At 39.6% G+C, this 26,364-nt stretch overlaps 2 protein-coding genes across 6 annotated transcripts in view; one reads left to right on the forward strand and one right to left on the reverse strand.

Annotated features, from left to right (window-relative positions):
* Positions 1-26,364, reverse strand: part of RB195_001788 (uncharacterized protein) — a gene marked incomplete at both ends in the record, with an annotated part of 59,417 nt that overhangs the window by 13,035 nt on the left and 20,018 nt on the right. For 2 of the 4 annotated variants that reach the window (XM_064198731.1, XM_064198732.1), the window contains 3 exons: positions 4,268-4,355; positions 13,771-13,935; positions 25,833-25,976. In XM_064198731.1, coding sequence (XP_064054610.1) covers positions 4,268-4,355; positions 13,771-13,935; positions 25,833-25,976 — 397 coding nt within the window. Of the gene's footprint in view, positions 1-4,267; positions 4,356-13,770; positions 13,936-15,762; positions 15,847-15,901; positions 15,971-24,946; positions 25,013-25,832; positions 25,977-26,364 lie in introns of those variants that run through there. The other 2 variants (XM_064198729.1, XM_064198730.1) reach the window with 2 other exon arrangements.
* On the forward strand, positions 17,963-21,057 carry RB195_001789 (uncharacterized protein; the record flags this gene model as incomplete). 2 transcript variants are annotated; one of them, XM_064198733.1, is made up of 5 exons in its annotated part: positions 17,963-18,031; positions 19,048-19,152; positions 19,221-19,387; positions 20,078-20,204; positions 21,010-21,057. In XM_064198733.1, 5 exons carry the CDS (start codon positions 17,963-17,965, stop codon positions 21,055-21,057), a joined length of 516 nt encoding a protein of 171 aa, XP_064054613.1. The 2 variants fall into 2 exon arrangements, with proteins under 2 accessions (XP_064054613.1, XP_013291725.1); XM_013436271.1 differs by lacking the exon at positions 21,010-21,057 and having other exon boundaries at positions 20,078-20,210.

Raw genomic sequence — 26,364 nt, forward strand, 5'->3', positions numbered from 1 at the left:
CAACATGGCCCGTCTTTCAGTCGACAGGTGTTCTTTCCATAAATTTATCGCCCCTAAGGGAAAAATTGTTTGAAATCAACGCCGCGTTCCCAGCAAATTCATTTAGCGCATCAATGCAAACTGCCGACCAGCCGGAATTGTTGAGAGCGCCAAGAGGTTCATACATTAATGACTTGCAGCCAGGCACTGTGTGAAACGCGTTTCGCTGACGTGATTTTGTAGAATCATACGATTTCGCGAGAGTTGTTTCGTTTTGTTCACCATGACCGCCGCCACTTCTATGCATGAAAACGTCGAACATTCCTCTTGGCATATAGATGAGTAGTGGAGGAGCGCTGGCGCTTGATGATGAAGCCGAGAGCTATAAACATCCTTGATTTCCTATCTAATAACGGCTAATGTTGCTTGGTAATGTTCACTCAGTAAACAGCCATTTCTATTAATTTATTCTCTTCAGCATGTGTGTTTTATCGGGAACGCAATCAGCTGAGTAGAGAAAAAAAGACGAAAACATCGTCGACAGCTCGGCAGCGGCTCAAATTAGAAAAAGCAAATACTTTGAAATTCTGTGGGAAATTAATACTAATGAAATTGAAGAACTCCCCGATATCGTACGTGTTGTTAGGATAAATTGACAACGATCAAAAGTCTCCTTACAATAACTCAAATTCAACTCCATTAATACTTCTTTTTAACCAAACCATCAATTTGTCCGTGGAAACTAAGTTCTAAACTTTATCGTGAATAATATCCTTGAGGTCACGTTATTCATATAGGAAGTCAGTGCAAGAAAAAATCTATCTAATCCGTCCCACTAACTTACGAATTATTTGGGAACATCACAATATTTAGGTCTCTTCGAGACCTGTATTTAGCTGGAATTCGGCAATACTCCGAGGTGAGTCGTTGACCGCTAAAATTTCTTTCTTCAAGCGTGGTGACAGAACTTATTTGCTCCTTTCAAGGCATCTCAGCAGCAGCATCCTTGTCACAGCATTTTGCAGAAAGTAAGACAATGTAGTTTCAAAAATGTTTACTAACTCTTCTTTTTCTCCAATGGAAGTAGAAACTACCGTGAATAAGTAAGGCCAACAGCTTCTTTGCCCCACAAAAATCATGATGTTTCACGTAGTCGCTATTGACGTCATTATCTGCAGCTGCAGAAAATTCCTCGATCTCATCATTTTTGGAAAAGAGTGTGATAGTCGAAATACATCTTGAAATACATTACATAAATACAATACAACTGGTTTGTCCTCTCCTCTAGGAAGCATTCGAAAATATGCAAAAACTGTCAGCAAACCACCTTCCTCGCATTAGGAAGAATCTTAATCAAGCGTTTCGAATTCCGTTGTGAATTCATCAAGGATAAAATCTCGCTGAAATAAAGCAGTGAGATCATCTATTCGTCTTCAAGTTTTGCAGACCGTCGAATAGAAAAGCGTGAAAATTGCAGTTTTCCCCCAAAATCAGAGCGGCTTTATTTGCTTTTGTATGAGCGTTTCACTAAGTATAACAATTGTGCTGACGGTCAGCCTTTCACGATTAGGTAGGTAATCGTGGAGATATGTGGAACTGAGCCCGTATCCAATTTACACATCCGTCCTTGGGGAGAAAATACGATGGGAAAGAAACCGTAGGCGACTTCTCTTTCTAATCGTGCTATCCAATATTATCTAACTAGTTCGTTTGCTAACGCAACATTGGTGCAACAGCACTCCTAGACGAGACCCAGTTTGTTGCAGGGAAATTTCCAGTGCTAAAGCAAGTGGAAACGTATTTCCACCGCGTGAAGCGTTTATCGGCGGGCAAATTTTATTTGATAGCAATGTGTCCAACCAAGGCATATTTTTTCTCTAGAAAGCGTTCATTCAACTGAAAGAATGCTATTCTCTGATGAGGGTTTGATGTCTATGTCATCATAACCTCGTCAAAGAATAATATTCAAAATTCATAACCCAATCAAATACCAAACATTTGAAATTTGTTATTTTTTCAAGAAAAATAAGGCTAAAGTCGGTTTAATAATTTTTAATAAGAAAGGTATTTTAGATTTTCTTGTTTGAACTCTGAAACATTTGTTTGCAAATGCTTTGGAAGCGAAATAGGGCAAACATGGAGTACTCTTTAGATTTGTTTTATGTTTTCTTATTATCCCAACGAGGTTTTACTAAAACTTTATCATCGGCCTTTCGACAAATTCGTCCTTATCAGAGGCCTGAAGATGGTTCGAGGTTCTTGGTACTACCCACATCCCACCAAAGTCCTCTCTCCTTGCAAAGCCTCGATATTGTTCTAAGCACACTACATTAGAACTTCAAAAAGAAAACAAACTGACCAGTCTCACAAACTAGCGGGGCTGGTGAACCACCGCGTTTTTACGGATTGTCACCCGAGAAGAATGAGATTTACGCACCTCGCAGTATCCTTAATTAATGACTATCTAGCTATGCTACGAACGGCATAAAGTCATTAGTAATTGATAAGCAATAAGTAACACAGTTCCCAATGCTGAGGTTTTAAGAAGAGAGGACTTGAAGGTTGTTGGACTCTTCAGATCAATTTCCCATCTAGAACTACTCCATGATCTATGAGTGACCAGATCTCCGAAAGCAGCTTCAATTCCTAGAAGGAAAGACCAACCTTTCGTCAATTGTCAACCTAATTCAAGACCAACTAGTATTAATAAGCTTTGAACTTGTTTACCGCTGCCGTAAATTCTCTTGGGGTTGCGTAAAGCAGCAGTGAAGTATAATCCCCTTTCCCGTCCATTTCCTTATCTCCGCAACTTGAGGCCTCTCTGAATCCATCGCCTCATACCCAATATCTTCAATAGGCAATTAGAGAGGAAGCGAGGAAGGATGGCAGTTAGTACTCCGAGCATAGTCGCCAATTCTTAACTCATTGGACGAGAAATTTGTAAGAGGAAAGGACATGACTCTTCATTCATGTGAAGCAGCGCTTTTAGCTTTAAGGGAAATCCTCGCATTTGGCGCTCAGAAACACAAGGTTCATGCGAACCACCGGATTTAGCATGCAAATTACTGCTCGACACACAACGCCTGCGGCAACTAAACGATCGTCTCTGAACAGAATGAAGACATTGAGATCCATTGCGACAACATCGATGTTTATTTCATCTGTTTAGAGAATATTGCGGATAATTGGCATTAGACTGATGTGTAATGCACAGAGCGATGCAGCAAAAAAGAGTTGAAAACTGAGATGCAGTCAATAGTTTGCAGTTTAGTCCAGTTTAGTACAACCTAATCCGCTTCATTCACCAAGGATATAGCACGTAACTAAACCAACGACGCGGTACGCTCTGCATCAAAAAGCAGTTAAACGTACTCATTGTTTCGCGTACGCATCACTAACCACAAGCGATTAACAACCGCCGCTAGAAAGGAGAGCATATAACATAAACTTTTTCTAGATGTTATCGTGGATGAACTTGTAACGAAGAAATACTATAAACGACTCATGAAAACCCCTTCTAGGTACAAGTCATTGCTATAGCCTTAGCCACGGTTCACTACTCCTGTCATAAAAAACAAGGAATCAATTAATAAAATCAGCGGTCTACGGCACACTTTGCGGTCATATTTAAAACTGAGTTTACTCTGAGTAACCGATTTGAGCATTCTGAATCTCGAAATTCAAAATCCAGAATAGGTAAATCAATGGCCAGCTTATTCAGGATAGAATCACTGATGAATGTTACGTTTACGTTGTGGCATTCCATTGCCGCAAGGATGTACAATCGAAAAATAACGCGAACTAGCTCTAAGAACAACAAACCCCTGTCTTCTGCGGCATTTTTCTAAAAAAAAAAGAGCATCATATAGCTAGTTTAGTTCCAAGCGGCGCGTTGTTATCATCGTATTTATCATTCATCTATTTATCATGTGCTGCTAATTCTAGCAAAACAATAATCCAAGTTCGATGTTGCAGGAGTAACTACACAAAAATTTGCTCAAGGACACAAATTCCCTTCTCTTCCTAGCTAATCCCCGTACATTACTACAACGCTACACTGCAAACAAAGATTGGTTTGCAGAGTACTACGAATTTTGCTCGTCGCTTATGGAAAAATTGTTGAAATCACACAGATCTCACCTACAAAAAGAAATTCCCTGCTAGCCTCCAATCTACAACTCTCATTAATCTCGCCGTTTCGTCGAAAAAAAAAACACCCCTCCACACCAACACGATGCCAGCTACTAATAATGTATCTAGATGATAGAAAACACAAAACGCCACTTACTAAGTGTCTTATCTTCGATGACAGTTGAGAGCAGCTGTTCGTTGATGTACGACTGCTGCTCTAGTTGCTGGATACGTGCCTCAGACTCCTGAAATCCAACGCATTCCATACTATACAAACAGAACAGAAAAATAAGAAAACTCTGCTGGTTTTCGCGACTACGCGTTACGATTTCAAGTAGAAAGGATGTTTTTATTTTCTAAATCAAATGGCCAGCAAAAGAAGTGTTCTTGACGAAGCGTTTGCTTATTTTTTTGGAAAAAAATAAAATTTGGAATGGAAATGATAATAAACATCGCAGTTTTCAACTCAACTTTACTCGCAATCCCTAGTGTATTGGATAAAAGAGACTAACGTCTAAAACATCTCGGTTTCCGTTCGAAAATCTCCTCCAATACCCTCTCCTTCAGATACGATTTGCTAAGAGCTACACAAGCCTCTCGGGGAAAACATTGACGAATCTCGACGAATTTTCTGGACATTAGAGTCGACAACCATAACGTTGGTTCGATGGTTAAAATATAGACATTAACGTTCAGTAAGCTTCTTTGCAGAGACGAAACAAACTATCACCTGACTTACCTACAGTTAAAAACTTTTTCTTCAACATTTTTCGAATTGGGATGTAAAAAAAGTCTTTGCAATCAATAAATGCAATTATTTTGGTAATAGGTCGCTAAAATTAACTTTCTCTGGAAAAAATCTAAAAAGAGCAGCGTGGATACAACTGAGACTTGAATATCGAGTACATCGGGAGAAAGTCCTACAAGAATTGTGGGTGTACATCCTCCAATGATTCCTAACCGTGTTATTTACTGTTAGTGTTGATGATCGATGAAATTGTCATAGTAGATACATAAGACGGGCTTCAAAACATGGCTTCAGTTTATAAATGTGGTCTATTTTTTCATGGTTTAAACTAGAAACGAATTATAGATGTTTATTCATCTGGCCTGTCGTCGAACCACAATCGTCAGGAAAGTGGGCGGAACACTGAACACGTGACTTGTTACACGTGAATAAAACCTTCGATCGCCTACTTTTCTTCGTTCTTTGTCGGATCTCAATGCCTGCATCTTTTCCTATTTATAACATGCGTTGCCATCTAAATTTCGATCTCTTCAGCGACAGCATTTCGTTAAAGTGTTCTGTGATTAACGAATGGGTTTGAAGTAGACGATGAGAAACAAATTCTGGTATTCCTCTCGGAACGCTTTTCATTCCAATTAGGAATCGTTGAGCCAGCCGATGTATCAAGTCAGTGTTTTTATCCTCCCATGAATCAAAGTGCGCCCTATCTATTCATTAACTGAACTAGCACTCCCAGCGCATAACAACTAGCCACTTCTGACCTCCCTCTAGCTATCATCATTTCATATTCAAAGGGAAACAAATTATATTAGCGTTTTCATGCCAAATGAAATTTCTCGGCAATCACTTCGGCATCGGATTCGATGTGCTTAATTCCAACTATGCTCCACTTCTGCATAATTGGCTCTGGCCAGCAGCAGATAACAGCCTCTGCTTGTTCTTGGAATGTTGTACGCTAAGTAATGAATTCATCCATTAGGTCAACAACCCGCCATCAGTGTTAATTCCTTTGTTAGTGATAGTTGCCGCATCACACTGTGATAGAAAAGTATGAAAGAATGGCATTGAGTGCAATATAGTCATGTGATTCGGATTTTTTGTACTTACCCAAATCAAAATTGAAAACTGACACAAACTCTGCAATTTATGCGCATACGTGTCTATTGTTCATCAGTAGAACAGCACAGCCGCAAATCTTGCTAATCTTCCCGCAAAACATCACGAGTAATTAATTTCCGTGGAAGTAATCTCTACAGAGATGAGGAACATAGAGGTACTCTTGAGCGTGATCATCCATTATCTCATGAATACTACTCCTAGACTAACGAACAGGCTCTCTGAGAGGCAAAGCATCCATAAAAAGTCTTTGAAAAGGAATATACAGATTTTCCCTATTAGTTCCCTTCCTCTTAATGAATACCACTTTTGGGAATTTGTCCAACAAAATTTTTGAGACTACTTCTTTGTCGCTGTGTGCCTCAAAAGCCCCGACATTGCGATTAAGACCGTCAGATAAAAGAATTGCTTTCTAAAAATCAGCAAAGACGGGGATAAAACTGCAAAATTACCATAAAAATTGAAGTCCTTTTTATGTTTCCTTTTTTTTACTTTCGCAATTATAGCACGCTACTTCAAATCGATTTCCCACTAAAGAAGATGATGTCTAACCTATGTTTTACCACAATTTTATTATTACAGCTTGTTTAGAACAATGTCTACATCATAAACCTCAGTGCTATGCTTGGTACATGTCGTGACTTTATTCACATGATGGGAATTCTAAAGCATACGTGAGCATTTCTAATATCTGAATGCAGCACAAAAACATTGTTCCAAAAATAAACGAAGACAGGTAGAAGAAAATTTGCAGTATTGTCTTTTCAAGGAGAGTTGGACGTATATGCTATTTGATTTATCCCAAATGCAGTGTGCGTCCAACCCGCCTGCAAAATCTAATTCGTCTTCTTATGCATGTCATAGATATGTAACGGATTCAGCATGTCATACTTTATGCGCGATTGTTCTTTCTCTATGAATGCATTTCATATGAAGCTTGTGCGAATAGTTAGCTGCAAACAACGGAACGTTTCTAGAATTTTCTGAGAAAAAATAATGCTACAAAAGTTTTCAGTTTGTTTGTACTTGTCCATTATTTGTTGCACGCTTGCCTCTTTCAAGACAGCCTTGTGTTTTGACACCGAACTTTTTTTTTTAGAAACTGAGGGGAGAGTGCGCGATAAGAACGATACGATAAGAAAGGTGTATTGTATAAGAATAATGATTCGTTGCAAATAGGAATTTGCAATATTCCAATTATTCGCGATCTGAGGATTCCACCATAATCAAAATGTCAAAATCACAACACTATTAGAGTCAGAATTAGAAGAATAAAAAAATAAGACAGATGTAGAAGCAATAAATGTTTGGTCTTGACGGTGCGAAAGAACTGAAAAATTACAAACGTTGTCGCCACATGATGTTTTCGCATCCTTCGTCTTTGTTATTCTCGTAGCGTGCGCATTAATATTAGATCGTTGCTCCCCTTTTTTTTTAATAATAAATATATTAGTCCATGTCAGTTGTTTCGCTCTCTCTTCGATTTTCAGTCGAACATTTGTACTTTTGCTCTTTTTCATACATAACCGAGCTGCCTCCTTGTCTAAGCAATTCCTATCGGTTACCCAATCCACGGTCACAACACAATTTGCGATAATTTTCATATTCCAACCATTTTGCTCCGCGCAAAAAGACAATAATTTGTAGGCAATATGATATTTTTATTACGAATATTTTTTTGCAGCAATTTCTACAGTACTTTTTTCTTCGAGACATGACTAAAGTGTAGTGATTTTCGCCAAAAAAAAAACACCTTGCGAGAACGATGTTGGGAACTCGTGATTTGAAGCATTAGTTAGGTCAGGTGAAACTTTTTTTGCCTTGTTCGTTTTCGAGACGAGGACATAAAAATTGATTAGACATTTTCCACATTGAAACCATGCATGTCTTCATGTGCAATGAAAGAAATGCAAATAGACGCGTAGAATAAAGAAGAATTTGAAAAAAATTAAAGAAGGGTACTTTTTTTATAATGCACTTCAAATAACGGAAAGACAGCTAGAGAACTACAAATAGCTAGGCAATGCACACCTGACGAATACGTATTCAGCAGTTGGCAGAACACCCTCCTACCTTTAGTGCACAATTGACACGTTCATTTTCGTAGAGACACAAATAGGTTTCCGACAACACCCGTTCTCATAGATGACGAGGTTTTTGTGATGTTGAGCCGCCGCAGGGAATGTGTTGCTCGGGGCCTGGCGCGAGCTCCCCCTTCGCTCCGCCCTCGTCAGCCTCCGTACACTATTCTCAAGCGCTCCAGTTAGCCTGTCGTAGTGGCACATATTCGCTCTCCATTTGCTTGGGAATGCTTTTGTTTTCGCAATTGTGACCTCGGCAGTTCTCGTGCTAATGCTTTTCATCTAGCATTGGATATGTTGTTTTCATCAATTCAGTAGTCCATTCTTCATCATTTTACCAGTCTAATTCCATGTTTTCCTCCAATTTTAGTTTGTTATACTTCATTTAAGGCGGAGCATATGACCACGTGGGTAAACTTTTCGCCATTTATTCGCGCCGTACTTCTTCATCACTCTAAGACACTCGCACGCCAGAAGGATTTCCTTCAATCCTATCGGCCGCCGAGCGAAGGAAAACAGAAATTATGAGACGGCTTTTCTGCATCAATAACACACTGACTGCTACGGGAACATTATTTCGCACAACTTGTTCTGAATAACCCTAGCTCCTCTGAAAGAGTACAAATCCATTCAGAGATGCTTTTCCATCCTTTCTTTGTGCTAAATATAGCATCTAGCTGCACAAGTTTGCACATTCGAATGATTTTTCATTATTTTTCCCCAAACATGGGAACTCATACTCCGTATCTGATATTTCACTCGAGGGAATTCAAGCTCATCCAGTGCTTTAGCTTATCATCCTAACGGTACTCCACGCTTCTATTTTTGGTGACTTCTATGAAATTCATAGTTTAGCTAACTATTCCTAATATTGTCCTCGACAAATCCCGCAAAAATCGCACAACATTATTTACCACCAATATTCATTTCCTTGCTTCTCTTTGTTCTGAGAGAAAAAAAAAACATGCAAATTGGGTGACGCTGATAAGAGGTCAACCTCCTTCTAAACACATGTCACGTAAACGATGTCCCAACGCTCAACACTCCTCCCACCTACGCTTTTTTTAATCTAAGTTCGAAGTCAGATGTCAATCTTGTACTAAGAACTGAGAAATGGCCTTACAAAAATTGAAAAAAAAAACGCAAAGTTAAAATGTGACAGCTTGACTAACATATCCGAAGCATGAACCGTGGTGATCTTAAAATGGTTTTTCGTAGAATGTGTCGCATGTCATCGTTTGTAGCGCGTAGGAAGTTCCTTTTTAAATATACCGCCCAAAGATTAAAAAAATAGCAAGTGGGCGGTGTTTTCGCCAGATAACTGTTGTCTTATGCCATGTCAGACGTCCCTCCAGCTCTTTGAAACCGTAATACGCTTCCGAAAATATTACGAACTCCGCTACATAGCAGTTAATATGACTGCACGATATTTTCTGCCTTCAAGTGCTAAGTACGTGCTATTTCAATTCCATCACCGTTAAGTCTGCCGGCACCACTTCTTAGCTTCTTCAGAAACCAAAAGTTTCATATTCCTTAACGACAGAGGGAAACCATTTTCGCAGAAAACAAATGATATCAACAATTATGTACTACAGACTCGCACATATTATCGCTCTTTTCAAAAATCCGTCATTTTTCGTCAACAAATATCGAAATCGCACGCAGGAAGGCAAACATAAATGACCCAAAACCAATTCCATGACTGCTCAAGAAAAATTAGAGCATTTTACTCCTCGATAAAGAGTTTTTCTACTGGTAGACGAATTTGAGATGAACCATGGCACACTCGTGATCTTGTAATATCCGAAATGCCACTAGACGTTCCGAAAAAGGCGAAGCTGAATGTAAATTAAATCGAAGGGCACGTGTGCATCCAGGGCAGCATCGACGGACCTTATCTTATTCAAGGACAGCGACGAAATCGTATTTCAAAGCGTTAAGCCATGGTAGTGATAGTGATGTACATTCCTAACCACATTTGCATCATGAATATTAATGGAGACGATCCAACAGACGTATGTGTATTGTACATACACATACGTCCGCTGGATCATCATACATTACTAAAACGATAAAATATTGCCGGCCGCCAAAGCAGTCCACGGCGCTGTTTGCGACAGTGGGCGTGATGGGTTTGTGCATTCGCTGCTCTTACTGTTTGCGACAGTGGACGCGATGGGTTGTGCATTCGCTGCTCTCTGCTACTATGAAACCGCCACCACCCACACTTCAGTAACAACCAGTATCTTCTATGCATTCCCAAAAAAAATCTTTCCTTTATTTCTACACCATTACCACACAAAATGAAGCCATTGCGGAAATTTTATGGAGTAACCGGATAGGATTGGCCAATGTCGAGCGTGAGGGAATAAAAAAGAGCACTACACGGGCATATTGTAATCAAAGTTTCATGAAAATAGAATCACTAACTACGTTTGGTACTTTGGTTATATAATTGTAAATCCTCATGATAATTCAATTTAAAAGCTTGAAGAAAGGTTGTATAAAAAACCACAACATCCGGAGAGAAGACAACGGAAACTATTCGGGAAATAAGGGAGTAATAAAGTCAGAATATTACACTATATTATAACATATTGTATTAGTATAGTAATTAAGAGAATAATAAACCGATCTGAGCGCGAACTAATCTCACGTTTTTTCACATTCCTTTTTTTCAGTAATAACAACAAAACTGAGAAAAACCGGCTACCTAGAGACTGACAATCGCAACTAAGAGTAGTTTATTAGCTCAAACATCCAGGAGCATTAAATATTGAAAAAGCACTGCTTAACAGTTCTTGCTGACATAAAAAGGAAAATAGTTGGGCAGTGAAAAAAAGCAATCGCACTTCAAAAAATCATTGCTAAACTCGATGCTGACACATTTCCGTTCTCCCTGTCCAGAATTTTTTAAATTTTAGAATTTTTCTGTATCTTCAAAGAAAACCGCGGGAACAGAAATTAATCTGGATAATGGGAATTAGTCTGGATTGTATACTTCTTAACGACTAATCTTCTGGACTTAGTAGACGTCATCTGAATAATGGAAGCTTCAGTGATTGACTCGCACAGGCTATAGCTCCGAAGAACTGACTGTTCCTTATTGAATGCACATCATTTCATCAAACGGGCAGCATGATGTGTTTTTGTTGTTCGCTCTACTGACTAAGTAATAGAACTAAATTAATCGTATTCGAATTTTGTCCCGCTATTTAATATTAAGCTTACGGTAGTTCCCACATGAACACAGATATTCAGTTATAGAACCATTTCAAGGGGAAAAAAGTATTTCATCTGCATAGACTTATAAAGTCACTACGGAGAAGGGAGCTAAAAAGATAAGGAGCTAAAAAGTCATGCTACTGGTTGCGATAATTATATGTACGAATGAATGTAAGAGAAACTCGTACATTTTTTCCAGCAGTACAGGTCTCCAGCGACACTGCGACCGCCAATCCGGTTCATCCCTTACTGATGATCAAGACCAAAACACGTAAACTTTCTTAGTCGGCGTAACCTTCGGGGGAACCCGTTGACTGCATTTTTCGGAAAATGAGCACTTTTTGGAGAAAAAAAAAAGCAATCCAAAAGAACGCTCTATGCGATCAGCCGACACCTAGAAATAGTCTACTTTCGGTTATATAATAGTTCATATTTTGTACTACTGCAGGACATGCAGAAATTGAAAAATCGAAGAACATTTGGCATAGCCGAAATAAAAAGGCTTTCTCATACAAAATATGCATTTTCAAGATTTAAAGGCATCACCCTATGAATCTGAGGTGGTACAGATTTCAGGTGGAGTATTCGTATACGGGATCGTAGATTAAGGAGAGGGAGGTGATCCCGTCCATTTCTTCCTAATTGGAAAATTAATTCCTAAAAAATGGCCCGGAAGATACGGCTTCGAGCGTTCTGGCGCGCTATTTTCCACCACGAGTTCAATTGGAGCGCGCCAGCCGTGTGCACACGCCGCATCTTCCGGGTCGTTTTTTACGCCAATTAGCAAGAAATGGACGGAATCACCCACCTCTTCATAATCTACGATCCCGTATACGAATACTCCACCTGAAATCCGTACCAATTCAGATTCGTGGGGTGATGCCTTCAAAAATAAAAATCCACGCTTCCATTACTTTACCCTTTCCTGAGCAACAAATGTTAAAAAACGATAGCTAAAATTTATGCAAGTCTGTCTTATCGCTTTTAGAGGGAAAAATATTGACCATTATTTCTTCAAACAGTATCAAGCAGAATTTCTATAAACAATTTTCAACATAAACCGCTACCACAAAATTCATTAACCGTTTTCGCATCTGTTTTTTTCGATCATTTCCTCACCGCATTCAAATTCAATTTTCAATCGAATTCAATTTCACTATAGGTAGTCGAACATCTTTACACTACCAGCTCAACACTTCTCAGAAAAAGAACTCGTATGTGCCAAATATCCATCTAGCGCCGTTTGTGCGTGTAAACGAGCACAGCTAAGTTTGGTGCCTACTATTCAACTCATTGAAAATATCCTCATTTCATCGCAGCGCTGTAGGAATTCTTACTAATTGATTGGTTTCGTTCGAGGCACTAAACATACATACACAGCACAATTGGGTGTGATTCATGTTGGAGTGTATCGGGGAATTGCCAGGGGCATCTTAGTGCTCCCCTAGGACCTGGATGTCTGAGCCGCAACTCCTCTCCTTTTAGGAGCTGAGAGCTCTTCGCCGAAATTTCGTGTCACTAGTGTATTCCAAGCAAACAAGCGGCTTAAAGAATCCACCGACATAATACCACCGAACGCTACTCGCCCCTTCTAATGTGCTTGATGTTTCCATGGCAGCACTACTGGATCCCTAGTGGTTAACAATAATTATGTCAATGAATTTAGTCAAGAATAACAATCTAAGCAATTTCACTTCTGTTTGTCTGCTTCCGTTGCTTTGCTGCTAATAACAAGAGCCTAATTCTAATACTAATAACCGAAGACCCTAATTTAACTTGACCTTTTTTGTTGTTCGCAAAAATAACAAAAGTAACATGAGAACATGGATTCTTCTAGATGAATTCAGAATAGAAAGACAATTTAAAGTCCTTCCTTCGACTTTTGGAAAACAAATGCTCAGTAGTTTTCATAACCCAAGGTGGGTGCGTTCAAAAATAGTGGCATTAATGTTGGAGGTTAATTTTTCACGCTTTCTTGGCAATAGATGCCGAAACATTCTTCCACGACTTGTTAGATTGAGAAGAAACAGCGCAAACCGTAATTCTCAATTATCTGCCTGAAAAATCTCATCTCTCTTCACTTAATCCACACGTACGCTATGCCTTACATATTGTTGTCCTAACATTTGACCAATATGATAAAAAAGCGTGAAACGAACGGGACAAAAAACAAGTTTTAAAAAGTACTGTAAAATAGATTGCACTTAAGAACACTCCACACAGAGATTATTTAAACGTTACACAGACTTCTTGATATCAATTATAATGTGAATCCAAGAGGGAGTGTCTTTCTTCTGTACTCGAAAGCCTGTTCGTATCCAATAGTTACCCTTCGTACGAAAAATGTGAAATATAACATTTGGTCGAAAAAAAAAAACTTATAGAAATAAGATAACAGACAATAAGCCTTTCCGATGACAAGTTTCATTACATTATTCTTTCAATTTTATATACAAACAAAGAACTGAAAGAAGAAAATGGAGCACAGACCTTGTTCAGCGAGTCTGCTTTAGCGGCTGCTACAGCATGTTCAAGGCAGGCGTTGAAGAGATGTTGCATCAGGTACTTCGCTTCGACCAAATTTGCACAATGCTCGATTAATCCCTCGATATTGCTCAAATCCGACGTTTCGTCACTATTTTCAGCATCACCGTCCTAGAAGAATGGAGAAGAAAAATTTAGCTGTTGCTAGGAGCAATTGTCATACGCGTTTTTGCTCTGCACATCAATGATTACAATAATTTCTAACGAAAGTTATCAAATGCTTGTAAACGCATTAAATCTTTTTTTTTTTGCGTCCTGATCCATATATCATGTTTAAATAACAATACTAAGTAGACGTTTTCTTGCTCAAAGATATACGTTAGTCATACGAAAAGAACGCAAGTTAGGTTAGCTACGTATTTACTTTACACGGAAACTTGCGCGTTTCTTTGCTAGCATCGATAAGTAACCATAATTTTCAAGAAGAAATAGAGGATTCTAAAAAAAACCTAGAACAGTTCTAAAGTCGAAAAGGAAAATTTTAATACAGATCACAAAATGTCCTTTTCACTACTTCCCAGTGGTCAGAAAATCTGCCGATCATTGATGAAGTTCATTTTTTGAAGGGAGTACGGGTCGTAACTACTCAGCAAATAACAACACACTACAAGACTATGAAACCCTGGTCCCATGTACATCGAAGAACAAATTTGATTTCTGAGAGCATCCAGTACACATTTATTACTGATTTTCCGGGAAAGTGTAAAAGGAAAAATACCTCTTGAGACTACTGCACAACAATTTCTCAAAGGTATCACAGTGACCAGCTCATTTCAAAAACTAGAACTTCACTGGTCGACGACTACAGTAGGTGCATGCGTTTCGCTCTAGTATTTGTTTTGCTTTCATACGCTTGTTTGTTCAGTTCAAATCTTTCTTCCTCACACTTCTACCATCAATTGTAGCAAAAAAAAAGTGAACGGGGCACCATTTCAACCTTTCTACCAATTGCCCATGTCTTTGGGAAACCTTCTTCGCAAGCGCTCAAACGCAATGGCTGACACTTCGTAGTTACTTAATGTGCATTTGTTACTTAATTTACATTTTTCATGTTGATTACATCCCCATCACGTCACGGAGATAATAGATGTCCTAAGATAATTATGCCAATTCATATTCAAGTAAGGCGTCTATTGTGTATTGGGTAACGCATAGTAGCTGTCCCAGAGAGTTAAAATGCATTTCAGTTCACTTTCAGAGTAGCTGTGATGTGACTCAATTCTAAAACATAGTACAGTGACATGAAAAATTAGCCATTATAATTCCGCACAAAATTTCGCAGTTTTCAAATGTCCTTTACCTTTTCTTTTGTTATAAAACTTCAAGAAAACTATGCATTTTGTAATGAGTTGTAGCGAACGTGAGTTCTTTTTTTTTTTGGACGTCGATTTTTTTTTATCTAAAGAGGTGACTCCATGAAAGGAGATAACCTTTCGAAATACACCATGAAAAAAGCTTCGCCAATAATTGTGAATTCATAGCCAGCGACTTTATTACGATGTTTTTCCATAGTGACTTCGCTTACCACCTAGACAAAGCAGAAGCGAGGCACAAAGTTATACAAGTTATACAAAGGGTTGCAAATGACAAGACAGGTGGGAGGAAATCAACGGAATGCAGTTTTTCTGAAATCCTTTAGGATCTCTCCCATTTGTTGCATCACACAAGCGATGTAAAAATTTTAGAGCAACGACGGGTTCGAATTCTATCGGATTTTATTAATAATTGCATTTCGAATACGGCTTTTCTTGTTCTGTTCCTTCCCGAGATGTTCCTGTTTTCCCTAGCGTGTTTCACATTCTTATCATTTGAAAAGGAATTGTTTACATTTGGAATGATTAGTACCAGTAAAACAATCAACTCTTCCAGTAACTGTGATTAAGTCATTCTGAACTAAAACAGAATTCTTCTATTTCTATTTTTTCGAGTGTCTCAAACCTGTTTTGGAGTACTTTGGATGTTGAATTTCATAGATTTCACGTCTTCGACAAAGATCAGATATTTGGCAGCGTCATGTGTCAGCTACGAAAAAACGCTTCCATCGAATCATCCACAAAAAGCCATTCACATCACGCACAATGTTTACTGCCGCCGAAATCGACTTGGCTTTTTGACATGAATAATTCACTTGCAGAATTATTGCCATTGCACCATTACTGCCGCACTAACGAAATTTACAAAGAAAGACCGTTGCTAACAACAAGTCTCAATACTAATAGTAAGCTGTTACAAATACGAAAATTACTTTTCCGTCCCCTTAATGCAGAGAAAATTGATAGTTGACCTAGGGAAACATGTGACGTGGAAGTTTGCGAGAATGAACTGCTAATTCAGTCGCACACCCAGTGTAATCCAAAACCACCGCAACGACGATCTCCTACGATGAGGAGGCGCCGTTAGCGGATTCTAATTGGTCATGCGTGAGCGTAGAATTCGCGGTTGTTGACATCCAGCGCTGTCGACGCACACACACACACACACATTGCCGCCATCGCCTCAGTGCTCAGCGCCCTCAGCAGCCTCCTACTGCTGCCTCTTCGACATACACCATATGGTTACTCCTTTATGCTAATACTATTCACGCGTTTTCCATACAACCTTTACTCAGATGGAGAATGTAGCGTTCGCTTTGTTTACTACTAGACGGCCCTAGCAAACTTTAGCTGGGATGTCTGCGAGCAACTCATTATGCGCTGAGATCCCATCCATCCGAAAAGGAGAAATCCAGCCTTTTCTCAATGAGAGGTATATGAGGCAGAATCGCACTTTGAAAATCATTTAGCTTCATTTCCGTTCCTATTTCCCGTCTTTATAACTACACACAGAAATATAGTACAATACTCAGTATTATTATTTATACAATATTTCCTCTTCAACTTTTCTAGTTTATCAAGTTGCTGACCACGTCTAAGACCGTACCCACCAGTGTCTATAAGTTGATCTCTCATCTAACCTGTCATCAAGGATCCATAGGTATGCATCACAAAAGAGGTGAAAATTCATTCACATTGTTCAGATTTTAGTGTTTCCGAGTGGAACAGATGACGCCGCCTAGAGTGGATCCAGTTCGTTCAAAAATTGTCTTTGTTTGAAGGGATGTTATTCAACAACTGACTTATTGCATTTTTTTTTCACATTCATGCTTTGAGCGGATTCTTCTGTGAGCAGCTCATTTAGAAAAGCAGACGTCGCTGACGCTCCAGCGTTCCATCACAGTCCTCACTGTCACCTACTCAGCACACTTGTGTTCATAACTCCAGATTTTCTTAGTTTCTTCATTGCATCAGATTTCCAAATTTTCAATCATTTGTATATTACTAGAGATTACTTCACCGACTATTTCGAAGTTTGTCAGTTGCTGAAACCTTTTACAAGTGTGGTTAAAGAATCCGGCGAAAGAAACACCTTTTGTAGACATTTTAACATCTGTTTGCTTACTTCATTTCCATACCTGTGAGGTTCGTTTTAGCGCTGTGCATTTCTTCGCTCTCTTCTAGATGAATTTGAATATCGACCTTCGCAATTCTTTTCGAAGTCAGCTAAATGCTTCAATGATTCGTACCGCATCCAGTAACAGCAAACATATCCGGCGCCACGGATTTGTTTGATTGATACTTGTTCGCAGCACATGTGCCTCTTCTTCGCACAAGCCATCAGTCGCATGTTACAGCAGATTCGTAGGAGCGGCAATGAGGGTGGCGGCTCGACCTCGACAATTCACCAATACGCTTTATTAAGCCTCTGTGTCCTTTTTTCCCTATTTTTCGATTTTTCAAAGTACTATTTCTCATATTAGAGTAATAACTCCATGTATATGCGGTACCGAGAACCGCGGTATCAGAACTCTCGGCACTCTGCCCTTCAACGTCATTCATCAACCTGTCCCATTCAAAACATACTCTGCCGCTTTCGAAAAGAATATCGAAGTCGTATGTTTGTCCACATTCTCCTTCCTTCACTACTTTATTTACGCGACTCACTCCGCCTCATCGTCAAATTCGATTCATCCACTTCTTCAGCCAGAACGCTCGTAGAGTTACCGCGCCCATTAGCGAACTTCGAACAAAAATAAAAATAAGACTGTTTCAGGAAGCGAACGATTCGTTCCGCATCAGAGTCTTAAATACTTCACTTCAGAATGGCAACCGCCGATCAAAAACCGCCCGCAAATTTGGGCGCCGATCGGAAGCGATCCAGTATTGTTAAAGTGAGTGCCACCAATTTTGCGGCAGGCTTCGCACCCGATTTCTTAAAATCCGTATCAAAATCCGTCCATCTATCTAATCTACCATCTGAGTTGGAAGCAATAACAGCAGACGTTAGACAACGGAACTCCTCCAATCTCCTAGGCACTCTCCTATCCAAGAAAAGCACTCAACCTAGCATTTAGGTTGAGTGACTGAGAAGTGCGTCTTATGCTACCCATGAGAGAGTTCCTACACTTAGGGTATTGACTAGTGCAGTGATGAATGAGTCAGACACATTGTCCGAAGAACTCTAGCCGAACATAGCTGCATAGCTGAAGATTTCCCTTCTACACTTTGTCATTTTCAGTGCTGCCCGCCAGAAACTACCACTGGATGTCTGTGTCTCATTTCAAAATCCAAAGATACTTTGCTTCAAAGGGCCAACATTTTTCCAACCGCTAAATCAATGTAGCATCTCTCAATGCTGTAGCTAGGAAGCATTCTTTACGGAGACTATGTTGTTAGTGGATTTCCTCCAGCAAACAACAGCTTAGCTCAAATTTACTTTCACAAGCAATTTTCGGTCAAAAGCGTGAAGTACTATAATATTCTGTAAACATTTAAACCCTTAATTTCTTATATGACCGCTTTAGTTTCCATCCTAAGGCATACGTCACAAATGAGAATCAAGGAACAGAAAAGGTTTTATTCCTAGGTAAATCAATCGGAATGATCAAAATTATTCTTCTCCAGTGACTTCATTTTAATTACCGATAAGGAGAGAGTTACTACTTGCTCACAGCAAATGTCTAATGTTAAGCATGGAGTCATTGTAGTTTGCAAACGAATTTTATCATTGTAATGCTTAAACACCAAAGCCTAACTACATCATTTTTTACCATTATTCCTACTCAACTTTTCTCGAGCACTTCTTTTCTGATTAAATTTAAGCCATAAGGACAGCACCCCCGCCTTGTACCAAAAAAACGTCTTCCGCTGAATGAGCACATCAGAATGCTAGCCACTCCCATTTCAGGGCAGTTTTCAAAGCGATACCGCGCTATACGGAGGGAAAACCGGCGTGAAGCAGATCCTAACAGCACCATCACAATCTCATTCACGAATGACACCAGGCGGTCAGGTGAGTGCTTCGAATGGTATCTGAGCGCCGATAGCTCAAATCCAGTAAATTCTACCCATTTTCTCTAGACATTTCTTTGTGTGATGGGCTCTGTCATAAGTGTGGCTATCAGCATTTGGTTGGCTGCATTCAGTCGTGAACCTGGTTGGAGGAGAGCTGTATTCGCTACAGGAGCCGCTTTGTGTGCTGTGATGTTCGCGTTCCTCGCTTTTATGACTATACGACGAGCAAAACAGTAAGCTTTCAGGCGTTCACTCTCAGCACTTCATGCTCAAAAAACGACCGATATTGGTGTTTATTTGACGAACACAGCGCCCGTTAACTGCGTTTCGCTTTTATTCTTCATTATCCAAGAACTAGGATAAAATTACCCATATAGAGAGGAGCTTTACATCAAATTTCCTATTCTCACAGATTTGTCATCTGAGCCTGAAGTAACTTTATGAAAAATCACTCAAACGTTGCATCAGCAATCCACAATATAAACTCGTCAAAATAGGCTCAAAAGACATGGCACCCCATTAGTATGCAGGCAAAATTCCACAGAAAAAAAACATTCCTTTTTTCTCAGTTTTCAATGAATGATATCTTGTCAAGCTGGAAGAACCCTCCTATTGTCGTGGGAACCAGAATCATTAGGGAAGTGGCAAAAATGTTAAAATTCTTCACATTCATAAGAGTTCGTAAAAACATTACATCTTCTCGTGCTATTTCCAATGTTTGAAGGAGTTGTTTACCACTCAATGCTCTTACGCACTCCTGTTATCCAGAAGGAATATCCAGCCAAACTCAATAACGAACTCCTTCGGAACCAAATTCGCTTTTTTTCTTTATTTTCTGCTTTTGACTTTTCCTTAGATTACATGTATGCTGAGAGATGCGTCATTTAAAAAGCTGTCTAGCAAACAAAATCTCTTAATTTCAGCCCGCCAGAGCCAGAGGCACTTCCCGATTTATCACAACGCCGTTCTACGATCGGTGCGCGGGTCAGCAAAAGGTCGATAGCTGCTGCGGGTCTTGCCAGCACTGGAGGTGATGACTGTCCGACACAGGTGTGACACCGGTGCTTTAATCCTCCTATCTTCCTACTTCTTCCCATCTCCTTCTTTACAAATATGCCTGTTGATTCTCCCTTAGTGAACATAGTCCCGCCACAGCATGTTGTTCTACTGTATAATGGGCAGGTGCTTTTCAACACTTTTCATTCGATTTCTTCCACTTCTATTCTGCTTTGCAAGACTCTTAGCTTTTATACGAGAAAGCTCGTTCTCAAGTCTCTGACCGCATCCCAGTCTCGTTTCACCGTTGTGCGAGCTAGTGGGATAGCGCAACTTCAGATCCGAATCAACTCCACAAGTGAACATCTAACTTGTTGGCCCAATTTATACACGAGCGAGCGAGGGGAACGTTCACAAATGAGTCGGAATAACTGTGATGGGAAACTTGCCTTACAGCATTTTATTCCACGCAGTGAATAAAGAAGTGCAAACTGCCGGGTCGCAACTAGAAATTCATGCCACGCTGCATGTGAGCGCTTGGATGGAAGTTTCTCGATGTTCCCGTCTCTTTGAACACCTCTTTTCTCCAGTGGCTTGCAAGGCGATTCGATTTAGAGGGCCCAGCGATCTAGCGAAAAGAACGTTACATAGACAATGAAATGGAGTGACAGAGAAGGGTCGTTGAGTAACCAGACCATAGAGAATTCGTGCAGTCTGAAAACCTGTAGGAGTAAGTTCCAAATCCTGCCTAATTTCAAGACGGGATTCCATCGTATAAAAACGGCATCAGACAACTTCTAATCCAACACTAACCCTACATAGAATGAACACTATCGAAAATTGTGCTTCCATTTTCTAGGTGCTCGTTGTAGGAGACAGGACTCATCCGACACTAACGATCGGATAAATCACGTCCACATCATCACCGCGATAAAATGACCATCAATCAACGTTGTCGTTCACTTTCACAACCTCACATACGAATTTTCCTCGTTCTCGCTAGCTCGTACCACGAGACATTCTGCACCCTAGTGCTATTCGAATATTGCGATATATTGATGATTTTATTGACTGCTTTATTTTGTACACTTCGAATCTCACTCTAGCAAATTCCCGGTCAAATTACGGTGCAAAGCTTCAATACGACGCCCAAGTTTATCTTGTGCTTATATGTTGTACATAAACTCATTTCTTCTCATATCTTTCATAAATTGCAGTTCCCTCTGACAGATTATATTTCGTACTTTTTGCAAATGGTTAGTACTCGATGTCAAGCCGAGACTACTGGCTGTCATGATCGCGCACTGCATATGTCTGTTCCTTTCTTGTGTATTCTGTTTTTATTCACATAAATCAACGACAATTATTAATTTCTTCCTGTTATGAAAGGTATGTAGCGGTGAACAAGGGAGAAAGAAATGAAGGTTATAGTATGAAGAGTCCTCATATTTCCAGAGACGTGAAGGGAAGACTGCTACTTCTAGCTTTTGGAATATTCCCATTTTGGTTGAAAAATACATGAAAAAACGGACCTCTGCAATTGTCTAAAACCATGAAGGCCATACAAATACATTTCAGTTCAACGCGTGTCGTTGGAAACCTCCTCACATTCCTCTAAATAACAGCGGTATCGCACAATTCCAAGACTAAGGATAGCAACTTAAGCAATAATTTTACTTGTACTTACGTCGATTAAGTTACTTTAGATTAGAACAGCATGGGCTTAGCGAAGCGCTATAGACTGAATCAATAAACACATAAAACCCTAACTGTAAGGTCAATCATCTACGAATGTTGATGTATTTTCTACTACATTCCTTGTTACTTTGTTGGTCTATTCGTTCATGCAAATGCATTTACTTACATACAAAAATTACCACAACGCCTAGATTTGTATGTGAAGCGTTCTTAACTGAGGAACAGATCTCTCAGGAGAACCTTTTCACTTGACTTCCCGTCGCGAACCGCTGCCAATACTACTTTTTCCACTTCGAAGAAAACTATAAAAATCTCTGCTACGGTTTTGAGCGTCTTTTTTTATGCATCTTAGGTGTATGTGAAAAAATAAATGTTCACAAAATATCATACCGCAGCCTTCACCACGAATGATATGTGATGCAGGACATTTCCGAAGGTTTTAAGCGATAAGGAACGCTATTGTGGCAAGAGTAGTGAGCAACAGCAAAACTTATGTCTTACGATGTTTCTCACCCTAACGTTATCAACGGTTTTCCTTTTCGTGAATTCACATCTGCTTCCTCAGGACTATGGTTTATTAGCCTGACCAATTGCGTGGCGCTTACACCGGCAATCGCAGTGATTAATGTTGGATCAATCGCATCTTTTGCAACCTTTCACGTTAATTCCGCAGATTGGATCTGTTTAAAGGAAAAGAAAGTTTAGAAAGACAACGATGATACGGCCATTTATTTCACGACCTCTCGCTAAACGAGAATAAAGATGAGCGAGCGAGATCGGGACAAAGAAAATGTTACGTAGAAGTTAGCAACATCAATCGCATTGTACAAAACTTAGAAGAACTCATCAAATATATGGCCTCAATTCAAGAAAAAACAAGAATGAAAACAAATATTCCGAGCCCAATCGTTGCTTGGAAACACCGTATGACGAAACTGACGATATTGGGATCTTTCAACAAAAAAATAGAGTGGGGAGCTAAAGAGTATGAGCGTGACGCTCCATTCCCTTTAGTGATCCAGAAAAAAGTGTGGACTAGCCTTATGTGAACTCTTTTCTCTACGATGCGATTTACTACAAGTAGTAGAACGCAGGCGATCCGCAGCGAGTCTGCTACGATGCAGGTGCGGCAGTTTCAGTTGCCTATTTGAGTTATATCAGCTGGATCGCACGCGTTGGTCGACGACGGAGTTGCCACGCGATTACATGCATCGTTGGAAAGGAAGCCACACAGAGCTAATCCGTTCGTGGTAAGATCCTAACACCATCGATTTCGTCTCACTAACGACATGTCGTTTTGTGATTTTCTAAAATGTTCCTTTTTTTCAAGAAAATGAACATTTCTTCATATAGAAAAGTCCGCTTTCCCTGTCAGTTAAAATTAGCAAGCTGGCAAATTAGCATTAGCAAGCTAATTAGCAAGCTGGCAACCGGCTATATGGGAATTCCTACTTCAGAGTTCCCTTCTCCTAATCTGATCATTCACAAAAATCATAAGATGATTTTGTGAAGATGTGACACGTCGAAACTCAATATTCACCTATGGTAGCTGCATTGTCGGTCACATAATTTCATAGTCGCACAGCCGCACGAACTTTGATGCTCCAAGCGTTGTTACAGCAAGCGTTCGCTGACAAAAACGTTGTTCGTGCTCAGACAGATAAACTCCACCAAAATTTAAAATAAAACCTTCTGTCTGAGCCCAAGTACTCATAACAAGAGCCAACAACTTTGATAAACAAGAAAGGAGACTTCAAATGACTGACAGACGGTCGAAAAGATATTTTCCATAGTCCATTTCTGCATCTTGATGATGTTGTGTAAACGGCCTCTTTCTATATTACTAAAGGGGAATGGAATGTAATCACGCCCATATTCTTGAACCATGTCCTTACCCCTATCTAATCGCTTAAATGTTCCAGCATTATCAAGTTCGTGATATGCAGCGTGTGACCAGAACGTAGCTCGTCAACTTTTTTTCTCATTAAACACAACTTTTCTGTTTTGAATGAGTCGAATTCCCGAAACATCATCAGTATCATGATAGGTGAATTTCATTCATAAGTTAACCTAACAATGAGAATAAATGCACACAAACATCGATAGTTACTGAATTTCACTACACACGTGCCGTTCACCCGAAAGTAAGACAACTTTATGCAGAAGGTGCAACCAACCAAAAAGCTTTACAAATATTCCTATCCAGTTTTTCTTCTTTTTCTGAGCCCTCAGTTCGCACAACATACTACATCGTAGGTGTTGAAGCTAAACTGGTTTTTTTTTTCACGAACTATCTTAATTATCGATGGACTAGGCGACAGAAAAACATAAGGAAGTGGGAAGTAATGTTACGCGGTTAAATGTTACTGCAGAATACAACTGATCGCCAGAGGATGTAGGATGAGAAGAAACCAGATGTAAACCCGCTTTAATGTAGGGTTTACGACTCTGATCTGCAGTAAGCGAAATATCACGTAAAAATGAATCCTTGAAAAGCTTGCGGTAACATAATTCTCTCAAACTATCTAATAAAATAAAGTTCAAATCAGGTACGCTCATACCAAAATCAAGCGGTCTCCTTCGAAAGAGTCGCCATTCCTTCAGTATTCAAAATGACGGAAAAAAATCATTATATCGAATTTTATGCGCAATGAATTCATTCTGACAAACATGAGTGCTAATACTTTCTTTTTCTGTAGTTCTCCTGGTGAAAATCTGAAGAAAGCGATGCAGAGCGTTTCCAGGCCTGTGGACCTGGAAAGCTCGAAGATTTCAGGCGAAACAACTGGCGGGCAAATTAGTAAACTCTGCATTGAAGCGCATCATGGACACGGAGGTTTTTCCGTTCTGCAGAGTGCATACTAATATCGTTCTCAATTCTAATTAGTTAGCTGACCTTCTCACTAGACTCTCCAATGCAAAATCTGGAGGGATCGATTAGAATAATGTATGAACTCATGCGATTAGAAGAGTATATCGCTGAGATGTGTGTGATATAAGGTAATAGAAGGGATAAAAAAAGTTGCTTTTTTAAATATAAAAAAAACAGTAAATTACGCTCAGGTTGCCCATGGAGATCCACTAGCACCAGTGAAAAATCACTGCAGCCCATTGATGAATATCGAGGGGAGCAATGGTATGGCAGCAATCGCAAAAAGACAAGTCTGCAAATGTCCATGGATACGTTAGCGAAGGACAGTGTATTAGAAAGTTATGAACATAGCACCGACCCCCTGCTATTCCAAACACGATTATCTAAAGCGTTATCAATAGTTGCGTTACTCGCCTATGGCGCTGATGACTGTTCTCGGCCGCGCGTGCGTTTTACTGATGGAAAAGCGGGCAGCTGAAGCCGCCAAAAATAATCAAGCAGTAACCTTACACTCAATTCTCAGCGATACTGCAAAAGCTTTCAGCTGCAAAGGTACGATAAGTGCACTGCAATATTCACCAATTCGATCCCTCCAGTAATTTCCAAGGAAAGCCCTAATTGAGCAAGTCAGCAAGCAAATTGGTAATTAGAATCTTAGCACTATTAGTACTAAACTTTTACAGGAAAAAAAGAACTTCCATAAGGAGGGAGCAGCTTGTTGTAAAGTGACCTAGATTTCCTCCAAGAACAAATACAATTACTCGTTACAATTTTCCTACAAGAACAGATCCGTTGCAGTTTTCCTTCAAGCAATATAAGAAGGTCTGCAATTTCTTAACCGACGTCTATATCGGCAAAGCTAATCGTTTTTTTTAAGAATGAAAATTTCCCTATGAATCACTTTTAATGTTTGAGCAAGTGCAAATGTCTTTTTTTTACTATCATCACGTCGAAAACATTTTTTTTCTACAATCAACGACACCTGCTCGCAAACCACGTGAAAATTACGGACAATAAGTTATATCTGGAGAAAGTGTAAAAAGAGCAGAATGCAAAGGAAGAAAACCCAAAAAATATTTCAACACCAACCGTAAAACAAACGAATAACTTACCTTCGAGCCATCCACATCTACTATGGCTGTCTGGATTTCGGTTATTTGATCCTGTACATAGTTCAACTTCATTTGACAACCGTCAATTTGATCAGCCACAGCTTCTCGTTCCTGCACATCTTGGGCTAGTATGAAGCGACGTTCCTAAAGATTATTTCGACCAATAAGAAAAATTATAACCACCTTTTTACGAAATTATAGGTCAAGCAAAAATCCGAATTTCTAGGTTTCATTATATCTACTGAACTGGGGTTTCACAAGAAAAGAATACTACACTTGCTATCCACCACTTCTCCGATTTCTTGACAGAACTTTCTCCATTCCCTACAGAACTGTGGGATGATATCTTCTTCTACTACAGAAAAGACGAAGAAAAAATATTACACATGCCTCTCCCACTATCAAGAAGCACTATGCAGGAAAACACTGAACACATTTTCTTGAAAATAATTTGGAAAAGTGTCCGAACTCCGCCGATATTCGAGCACATAATTCTGAAGATCTAAATTTTTCTTCGTTTGTGACAGCAACT

Source organism: Necator americanus, chromosome IV (genome assembly GCF_031761385.1).
Source record: "Necator americanus strain Aroian chromosome IV, whole genome shotgun sequence".
NCBI lineage: Eukaryota > Metazoa > Nematoda > Chromadorea > Rhabditida > Ancylostomatidae > Necator > Necator americanus.